The sequence below is a fragment of the Eucalyptus grandis genome, chromosome 7 (genome assembly GCF_016545825.1).
Source record: "Eucalyptus grandis isolate ANBG69807.140 chromosome 7, ASM1654582v1, whole genome shotgun sequence".
Lineage (NCBI taxonomy): Eukaryota > Viridiplantae > Streptophyta > Magnoliopsida > Myrtales > Myrtaceae > Eucalyptus > Eucalyptus grandis.
This window is the reverse complement of record NC_052618.1, coordinates 30,592,876-30,603,690: the sequence shown is the minus strand read 5'-3', so window position 1 is coordinate 30,603,690 and position 10,815 is coordinate 30,592,876. Positions and strand designations below refer to the sequence as shown.

At 39.0% G+C, this 10,815-nt stretch overlaps 1 protein-coding gene across 1 annotated transcript; it reads right to left on the bottom strand.

Annotated features, from left to right (window-relative positions):
* Positions 1-9,125: 9,125 nt before the first annotated feature.
* Positions 9,126-10,409, bottom strand: LOC120296058 (disease resistance protein RPV1-like). Its single transcript, XM_039317708.1, has 2 exons — positions 10,145-10,409; positions 9,126-10,004 (listed from the first exon to the last, which is right to left on the bottom strand). The coding sequence occupies exons 1-2, from the start codon at positions 10,400-10,402 to the stop codon at positions 9,126-9,128; spliced, it is 1,137 nt and encodes a 378-aa protein (XP_039173642.1). The 5' UTR covers positions 10,403-10,409.
* Between the last annotated feature and the right edge of the window lie 406 nt (positions 10,410-10,815).

The window sequence follows — 10,815 nt, the reverse complement described above, 5'->3', positions numbered from 1 at the left end:
CTTTCTACATGTAACTATGCAATAAATAACCGTACATAGAGCCTCATATCAACGCTAATTCTAATAAGACGCCGAGATCAAGCCCATATCAGAACAACCACAGAGCAATCATAAAAAATGCGCTGACCAACATTTGAGAAAACTCATCTAGGTCAGGACACGATTGAATATCGCCCCGAACCGAGAGTCGAGAGTACTAGTGCAAGTGACAAACATCGACATCTCAAAAAAACTAAAGAAAGAATAAAGAGGAAGAGAGAGAAAGGGGGCGGGGGCGGGGGGGGAAATCAATGAGAATGGCATAGTCGAATGAATTTAGCCAGATTATTGCAAAACACAGTTTGCGAGGAAGAATGAAAGCCTGAGTTCAGCGGAGATATGACCGAAAAGCAGGAGGCAAACAAGACCGGATTTTTTAAAGTTCAACATTATCAAATACATGGACCCTCGAGATCAGCAGTCAAACATAAAAGACGATGAAGGGAACACGACTTCCGTCAACAAGCGAGAAATTCCAAGAAAACAAGGCCATGTCTACCGCAATAATCACCTATAACTCTGTAGCATCCAAAAACCATATGAATATCCTTAAATCCTAAACCTAGTAAACGAATCACCTTTGACTGTGTAGGAGAGCTCTTCAGAAGCGCTCCAGTTGGTCTCGGCAAAGGGCGAGGCGTTGAGGAGAGGAATGGAGAGGCGAGAGCGAGAGAGGATGAAGGTGTGGAACTGGGGAAAGGGAGCTGGAGATTGGATATGGGGAAGAAGGAGCGTTGTTTGGTCGTTCTCCTTTCTCCAGAAAGGAAACGGTAGCGGGCGGAAGGAGGGAGGAGGAGAGGGAAGAGCTGGGCAGCGGCTACTGTGCAATCATGCTCCCCAACTGCAAAAGGATACTTGAAGTAGAGAGCTCGGCGAGCATGGGAAGTATTGGTAACAGTCTGAAAAAGCAGGGTGTGGGCTTGGGGGGAAAGGTGAATGGTGGGATGGGACTTGGGAGGGTGAGTTTGATGAGTCCCGATGAGCAAAGGGATGGTTTCTCACTTCACAACATCACTCACTCTCTCTCTCTCTCTCTCTACTTCTTCTCGCTCATCTTTAATGTAGTTTTTTTTTGGACAAAAGGAGATACTGCATTCATTCATGAGAAAAACGAGTCTTACAGGACATCGATGGATAGAATTCCGATAAGAGAATTTCCGAAAGAGAAAGAGGGGGAGAGCTCACCCAATTTACGGGAAGTTTTCTAGCTCAGTGCGATCTGACCACCCAGTCAGCCACCCGATTTGCTTCACGTGAATAATAGAGGACCTGGACTAAATTGCAAAGAATCAATATTTCTCTGCATCTTCCCGTAATTTTGAGTGGGTAGTATCCGTTCGAAATAAACTTTTGTTCCATATTTAAGAAGATGTCCGATCATTCCCCTTAATAAATAAATTAATAATTCAATAATTGTGTTGGTATTTAGTTATTATTAGCAGGTCAGTAAGATGGATTTAAAGTTAAATGTGCGGTACATATTAAAATTAATAATTGATTGTGTTGGCAAAAAGACAAAAGCAATAAACGGTGTTGGCCAAAAGACAAAATGTTTGAATTTTTCTTCTTTTGCATTCATTTTCTCATCGCCAGTTCTTTTTTCTTGGATTGCCATCACCCGTAATTAATAATCATGGGGGAGAAATAGAGATCGCTCAGTTTGACATGCAAAACCTGACATGCAGGGGAGAAGGCTTTGCTTTTCACCTTCCTCAAACTCGAACCAAATTTATTGCTCTCCCTCTTAGCACCCCCAGCCACTAGCCACGCCACGGGGACAACAAGACCCTCCTCGTTCATTTGTTTGTCTAATTAAGTGCCAAACCATTATAATTCTTCCTTCTCACCCTTCAGTTTTTCTTTCAATAAAATTTTCTACCTTATTTGGCAATGTCGAAGAACAAAGAATTGCCCTATTTGGCTATGCCAAATTACCTGTCGAGAATTGTTTTGGAAGATATGGTCCCTCGCCCACGGCCGGTGAGGCTGGCTCGCCTAGATCTCGGTCGAAGCCGCCCGCCGGTGGCTGGGGAGAGGCTAGGCGAGAGCCGCAACCTCGCGGCAGTGAGGCAAGGGCTTCGAGGCCCCCGCAAAGGGCCACCGAGCCTCATCAAAGGCTTGCCGGCCACCACGGGAATAGTCCAAGGAGGAAGAAGGAAGAAAAAAAGGAAAAGAAAAGAAAATGGAAAAATTTCAAAAAAAATTAAAATATTTTAAAAATTGCCACGTCGTCCCGGTCACCAGCCGATGTCCACGCGGCGCCGACAGGCCAAATTGGCCAAATGGACTGAATTGGTACCGATGTAAAAATGTTTAGGATTGAATTGGTACCAATGCAATAGGTTTATGACTTTTTTAGTACTTTTCCCGATCAAATTATGAATAGGATAAGATTTGAAATTCATAAATTTTGCTATATTTTATCCAATGTTGGGTGAATCATAACACTAATATGAGATATATTCATATCCTATTATATCTTTTTGTTTGTTATAAACAATTATCAATCAGTAAATCTTAAAAAAAGAATGGTGGGTTGGGAGAGTGACTGTGCATTCACGATCCCCAATTGCAAAGGATATTTTATAATTGATGAAGTAGAGATCAATGTAAATGTCAATTAGGAGACGATCTAAAAGAGTAGGCGTGTGGGCTGGAGTTTTGTATGTTTGGGGAAAAAGTGAATGGTGGGATGGGAGAGTGAGTGCGATTAGTCTCGACGAGAAAAGAGACGACGAGAATGGCTTCCTCTCATTTTAACCTTGATGAAATGGAGTTTTCGGACAACTTCTTTTTTATTTTTATCTCTTATTTACGATATTTTCTTTTTTCAAATTGAAAAATAATAAAAGATTCATAATCTTTCAAGTTTTGAAAATTGTAAAAATTAGTATATGATTTTTAGGGGTGATTGATTCCCGATTCAATCACACCTAGTAACCGAGAACCTGATCGGGAGGACGGGTTCCCATTTTTTGGGATCGAGAATCGGCCGAACTAACCGGTCTAGGCCAATGGAATTAGCCAACTTAGCAAAACAAATTCAAAAAATTTGAAAAAAAAAAATACTATAGTTGTTACTATTTTAGAGTTTATTACATTTTTTAAGAACATAGAAAATATTTTTTATAAAAAATGTTGGTCTCGGTCCGGTCTAATTTCCTCTTGGAATTGGGAACCAAACCGAAAAAGATGAACCAAGATTAGACCAACACCCCTCGATGATTCTCGATTTGGTTTGTTCAATATGCTCACCCCTAATGATTTTACTTGTTCGTATTTATTCTTTATTGCGGAACTCGAAAAATTTACAACAAAGAAAAGGTTTCACAAACCAGCTTGAAAATGTTATTTAAAACCTTATAAAACTATTAAAAATATCGTTTACTTGCAATATGCACGTTAAAGTTCCTTTGTTTAAATTTTATGTGTTTTATTAATGTTGACTAAGTGAAGTATGGAGTTGATATGGATCGGATCAAGTATTCATCACTAAATTTATATTGTATATAAATTGGATCAAAACAGATTATTAGTCAGAATGGATAATTAATATTTAGAGATGGTCATATGTGATTTTAATAATATATTTACATAAATTAATAATAAAAAGCCAACTTAAATGACAAATGTTTAATAAACTAATAACTTATTAAATATTTGTTAATAAATCAATATTTATATTAATCAAATTTCAATAAATATATTAAAAAGTGATTTATAGCTTCTTAAAACCTGATCAAGCACTATTTTGCCATCGTGCTTTTATGATACAAGATTATAAATAAATACAAACAATAAAGCACAACTCCATGAAACATCAATAGTCAAGGAAATAATTTTTTTTTTCCTAAGAATTGAAATACAAAATCTTTCTTTGTATTCTGATTAGTGTTTTAGGTGATTTATTTGCAATGAATTGAAATTTTATGCCAAGTGAAAACGTGAAATGCCAAAATTAACCGAAGTAGCTAAAACACCCAAGTTCATGTGAATGGATTCTTGGAAAATAGCCTGATAGTGAATAGGAATAACAAGCACCAAGAAGTCACCATCACAGATGAGTTTTAAAAAAAAAAATCTTTGCATCAGTAACTGTCTATTCCTTTTCTCTTAAAAATCCATTCTTAGGCAAGGCATATTTTACATTTATTCTTCATTTCCTGTATTTCTTTAAACTCCCGAAATTTTCTATTATAAATATGAGAAAAGTCCATAACATTCCTAAAAGTCCTAAAATTTCAATTTATTAATTTATTTAATGATGTGGCAATTTTAAATTAATTTCTCTCTCCTTGGCTTTTTTTATTGTTTTCTTTTTAATATCTTATTCAAATGAGATTAAAAGACTGAAAAAGCTAAAATTTTATTTTAAAAACAAACTGAAAAAAAAAGAGAGAGAGAAAAGAAATGGGGAGGTAGAGCGCCGCCGTAGGAAGGGCTGACCCTAGGCAAGGTTGGTCGGCCCTCGCCGGCCTCGGGTGAGGCCTCATCGGCCCCAAGTGAGGGCCGTGATCCTTGCTAGGCTTGGGCTCGCGCTCGGGCGCCCAAATCTGGGTGATGCCAGCGCTCACCTAGGGCTAGTGAGGCTCGCCGGCTCTAGTTGACCGCCGGCGTCGCCCAGATATGGGTGCCCTCACCCAAGTCGACAAGGGTTGCCTACCCTTGCCTGGAGCTGGCGAGGGTTGGCCACCCTCGCCCCAGGCTAGTGACCTCCACCGGCTCCTCCGGCGATGGGTGGTATTGGCGATGATAGTGGTGCTTTTCTCTCTTCTCTCTCTTTTCAGTTTTATTTTTTAAATAAAATATTAGCATTTTTTTATTTTTTTAAGCTGAATTAAATAAGATTCAAAAAGGAAAAAAAAAAAAAATGTCAACTAGAAGAAATAAATAAATTTAAAATTTAGATTCAATTGCACCTAAGTAGCATCTTTGTCACAAGTTTTTGGATTCTGCTCGTGAACTTATCCTCAAAAGAAAAGAAGAAGAAGAAGAAGAAGAAGAAGAAGAAGAAGAAGAAGAAGAAGAAGAAGAAAGAAGGTGGAGGACAGGTATTAGAGGAGTATTTTATTTTGAAAGATGCCCACCCCAATTTTTGGTCTTGACTTCATGATTTCGACCGTTGTGTATTTATTTCGCTCGGAAACGACATGATCTTAAATTGGACGCGGAAAAACTAAAATTCATGGGCAAGATAAAATGTACACTTATATATATAGTGTTAAAGCACATCTTTCTATAGTTATAGCCACCGCAAGATCGTTGCACGATCGTCGCACGATTGTCACACGATTGTCGCACGATCGCCGCACGATAACGTTTCACCACCATCTCGTCAACGTGCAATAGCTTAAGGAATTTCCACCAACAGGAGTCATTTTTTTTTTTTTGAAGGAGCACCTCATTATGCACACATGCATGACCATACGACCATCTTCGGCCATGTCTTCTAATAATAAAATAAAATACAAATTAATTTAAAAAGTAGAGCCAAAAAGAGTTTTGTAATCAACACCCATTTGTAATCATTGCGTTGCTGAAGACAATTTTTTTTTTCTATATATGATCTTCCCCTATCCACCTATCCTATCCACCGCAACAGTCTTAAAGTCCTGCCGCTGCTTGCATTTAAAAACATGAACCAACCTCTTCTCTTTTCTCTTCTCTCTAACTGAAGAGGACTCCATTTATCGACAAATATCACCAGACAAAATTCCAAATTTATTGTGGTGGCACTAGGAAGAGGTGAATGCCTTTATTCAAAAGTGTATCAAATGCGATAATTTGGAAGCTTTGTATAAACAAGGACTGGTACGTGTTGTGTTTAATTATATGATTTATACCTCTAATATTTTCAATATAATTTCCTTCAAAGTTAGAAATTGAAAATTAACAATTTGTGTATGTTGTAGTATGAATATATAAGTCTCATAAATGTGGAGTCAGAAATGAAGCTACTTAAGAGAGCCGCATAATTTGGCCACCTTGGGGCTTCTTATATGACTGGGCTCCTCCTTGTGTGCGAGGGTGGCAAGTTGAAGAAGAAGCAAGGAGTCGACTTACTTTAAAAAGTCTACTTGAGCAGACGAGTGGTGGAATGCCGTGATAAGTATTTGAACACCGTTTGCAGTATATGGTGGAACAGCACGGTGATCTTTAGAGAAGAGCGAAGCTATGATGAAAAACTAAAATTATTAGGCAAGATAAAATGTGTGTGTGTGTGTGTGTGTATATATATATATATAACATAGTTATAGTTATAGTGTTAAAGCACATCTTTCTATAGTTATAGCCAACGCATGATCAGCGCACGATCGTCGCACGATTGTTGCATGATCGGCGCACGATTGTCGCACGATTGTTGCATGATCGCTGCATGATCGCCGCACGATAACGTTTCACCCCAATCTCGTCAACGTGCAACAGTTTAAGGAATTTCCACCAGTAGGAGTCATTTTTTTTTTTTTTTGGAAGGAGCACCTCATTAGGAGCACATGCATGACAATGACCATCTTCGGCCATCTCTTCTAATAATAAAATAAAATACAAATTATTAAAAATGCAAAGCCAAAAAGAGTTTTGTAATCAACATCCATTTATAATCATTGCGTTGCTTAAGACAATTTTTTTTTTCTGTACATGATCTTCCCCTATCCACCTATCCTATCCACTAACAGTCTTAAAGTGCTACCGCTGCTTGCATTTAAAAACACGAACCAACCTCTTCTATTTTCTCTTCTCTCTAGCTGAAGAGGACTGCATATATCGACAAATATCACTAGACAAAATTCCAAATATATTGTGGTTTTACTAGGAAAAGGTGAATGCCTTTATTCAAAGGTGCATCAAATGCGATAATTTGGAAGCTTTGTATAGATAAGGACTGGTGGGTGTTGTATTTAATTATATGATTTATACCTCTAATATTTTCAATATAATTTCCTTCAAAGTTAAAAATTGAACATTAACAATTCGTGTGTGTTGTAGTATGAATATGTAAGTTTCATGAATGTGAAGTCAAGAATGAAGCTACTTAAGAGAGCCGCACAATTTGGCCGCCTTAGGGCTTCCTATATGGTTGGGCTCCTCCTTGTGTGCGAGGGTTGCGAGTTGAAGAAGAAGAAATGAGTCGGCTTACTGAGAAAAGTCTACTCGAGCGGACGAGTGGTGGAATGCCATGATAAGTATTTAAACACCGTCTGCAGTATGTGGTGAAACAACACGATGATCTTTAGAGAAGAGCGAAGCTATGATTGCGAGATGCAAACCGAGAGTACTGCAAGAGGAGGGGATGGGTGTGTGACATCGACCATTACAATGACACTGATGTGAACAATGCATTTGCCGAGCGGAGACAAAGATTCTACACAAGTAATGCAGATACCCCTAACGACATGATCTTAAATTGGAGGTGGAAAAACTAAAATTCATGGGCAAGATAAAATGTAAACAAACATATATACATAGTATTTATGTATGTATGTATGTATGTAACATAGTTATAATTATAGTGTTAAAGCACATCTTTCTATAGTTATAGTCACCACACGATCGTCGCACGATTGTCGCACGACCGCCGTACAATCGCCGCACGATAACGTTTCACCCCATCTCGTCAACGTGCAATAGCTTAAGGAATTTCCACTAGCATGAGTCATTTTTTTTTTAAGGAGCACCTCATTAGGCGCAAATGCACGACTATACGACCATCTCCAGCCATGTCTTCTAATAATAAAATAAAATATAAATTATTAAAAAAGCAAAGCTAAATTTTTTTTTATAATCAACACCCATTTGTAATCATTACGTTGCTGAAGACAATTTTTTTTTTCTGTACATGATTTTCCCCTATCCACCTATCATATCCACTGCAACATTCTTAAAGTGTTGCCACTACTTGCATTTAAAAACACAAACCAACCTCTTCTCTTTTCTCTTCTCTCTAGCTGATCAACAAATATCACTAGACAAAATTCTAAATCTATTGTGGTTGCACCAGGAAGAGGTGAATGCTTTTATTCAGAGGTGTATTAAATGCGATAATTTGGAAGCTTTGTATAGACAAGGACTGGTATGTGTTGTGTTTAATTATATGATTTATACCTCTAATATTTTCAATATAATTTCATTCAAAGTTAGAAATTGAACATTAACAATTTGTGTATGTTGTAGTATGAATATATAAGTCTCATAAATGTAGAGTCAGGAATGAAGCTACTTAAGAGAGCCGCACAATTTGGTCACCTTTGGGCTTTCTATATGGCTGGGCTCCTCCTTGTGTGCGAGGGTGGTGAGTTGAAGAAGAAGGAATGAGTCAGCTTGCTGAGAAAAGTCTACTCGAGCAGACGACTGGTGGAATGCCATGACAAGTATTTGAACATCGTTCGTAGTATGTGGTGGAACAACACGATAATCTTAGAGAAGGGAAGTTATGATTGCGAGATGCAAACCGAGCACTACAAGAGGAGGGGATGGGTGTGTGACATAGATCATCACGATGACACTGAATGCGAACAATGCATTTGCCAAACGGAGACAAAGATTCTATATAAGTATTGCAGATACCCCTGACCATGATGCTGACCATGACGCCCGACCATGACCATGACGCCCCTGACCATGACCATGACCATGAGAGGTTTGCTTAAAGAGAGGGTGAGAGAGAGGCTATTTTAGTTCAAAATAAATCTTAATACACAAGTGCTTCTTTAGAGTATCTAATATGGCTTCATTTTCTTCTCTATAGGTTCTTGATAGGTTTTTGATAATGCCCCTTGTCATTTATAGCTGTCTTGTGGTTGTAACTAGATTTCACTTTATTCTAAGTGACCTATTGTTGGATTTGGTTTTGGTTTGGTCTCAACTAATTTGTGTAATCCTTCAATCCAAGCAAGAATTGTTATTTGTTTCAGTTCATGATTTATTTTTCTCTACTTCATGGATGATTTTAGCATCATCTATGAGCACTTCAGGCTCATTACAGTCCCCAAAAACATGACATTTGAATTGCTCAATGCTTTCCAAAATGAACTTAGAGAGCTCCTAAAGAGTTGTTGAAACTTGTTGGAAGGAATGGAGTCTCCATTTTAATTATTTGTGTACACCTTGTTTTCTTTCGATTTTCCCAAACTTGTTGGAAGGAATGGAGTCTCCTTTTCCGATGGAGGAAGCCCATCGAGGTGTACTTGTTTCCCTCCAGTTTCGTAGAGCTTTAAAAATATCAAATTTGACGGGAGGTGTTCGAAAGTTGGCAAGTCTAGTCCCTTTAGAACAAGTTTTTTCAGCAGAGAAAGGGAACTCAACTCTGTAGTTGGCGCGCGAACATTTATAAAGCAGACGTACAGGTTGCTCAATTTGGTTAAACTCCCAATCCACCCCAAGTCACCGGTTTGGAATTCATTTGATGGGTATCCATCCTCATCAGGTAGAAGCTCTCTATCTTTGCCATCAGATAGGAGTAGTTTAACTAGATTAGTGAAGTATGAGAGGTTAGGGACAGTTTGCAGGGAAAGAGACGTCAGCCGTAAAGTGGTCAAACTTATGGGGAGCTTTGGCAACTCTTGTATCTCATGACAAAGATCCAAGTTCAGTGTTTGGAGTTGACGAAACTTGCTCATTGTACTGGGCATTTCCGCAATTTTTGTGTATGATACATCCAGCTCCGTTAACGACTTTATTTTCGAAACTGAGGCGGGGAGTTCGATCAAACCACAACAATACTTAAGACAGAGGCACTGCAAATTTTGTAACTCTCCAATTTGTTCAGGTAATTTTTTAATTGACGGACAATGCTCAAACCTTAAGTCAGTCAGCCATCTCAGTTTCCCAATAGAACAATCAATTTTCATTAAAGATTGAAATCCAATAATAGTCAACTTCTCTAAATTTGAGTACTCGGGAAAGGTTGGTGTCTTACTTATCAAAGTATTACCATAAATAGTGAGAACCTTCAATTTCCTTGCTCCCTACAAAAGCCAATAAAACAGTAGGACAGACAAGAAATAAATATGGATTTAGGCTAACAATGAGAAAATTAGATAATAGACCTGTCAAATTCTATCCTTCATTAAATGAGAAAATTAGACTAAGAGGGAAACTGGCATACCTTGATTAGGCTATCTAACACATCTTTTGTGATTTCAATCCCAGAAAGATTCGCCACAACCACGTTTTCTAGATGCAACAAATTGGTTGCCTCCAAATGTTGATTACGACGTTCTCGGTAGATACCATAAGGGTAGACCAAACAGATCCATTTCAACTCAGAAAGACAGCCTGTAAAGTCACCTTGGAAGGTTACATTATGCAACCAAAGAAACTGCAGACGTGGAAACCGTTTGATTTGCTCCGAAGTGACAGTCATACCACTATAGAAAGATGTGCTTTAAATTCGCCCCGGCTGAGCGCCGTTCGGCCATCCTCGAGACAAACCAGCGCCCCCTAGCCGATGCCACCGAGCCTGCAGCCCCCATCTTTCACGGCGTCTGATTTTTGGTGAGTTGAGTTTCGGTTCCGATCCGCCGTTTTTTCGTGGTTCCCGGCTCGGCGAAACTGAGATGGCCAGTTACAATTCGATTCGCATTGAGACCGGCTTCTGGCCGTCGTCCCCAAGCCGGGTAAGGCTCCCGCGGTCGCGCGCTCTGGCGCCCCTTTTTTGTCCTTTCTTTACTGCTCTGTCTTTGCCCTATTTCGGGCGCGTCGAGCCGGAGCTCGCGGCCGTCCGGCTCACGTGAACTCCGGCCCCTTCGCCCCCGTGTTTTGATATTGCGGGTTTGG

What these genes read in the sequence shown, in the direction of transcription:
- LOC120296058 (XM_039317708.1), bottom strand. Translation starts at nt 10,402, where the DNA reads ATGACTGTCACTTCGGAGCAAATCAAACGGTTTCCACGTCTGCAGTTT. An exon ending in TGTTAGATAGCCTAATCAAG is followed by an intron (nt 10,005 to 10,144) that starts GTATGCCAGTTT and finishes TGGCTTTTGTAG; the next exon opens with GGAGCAAGGAAATTGAAGGT.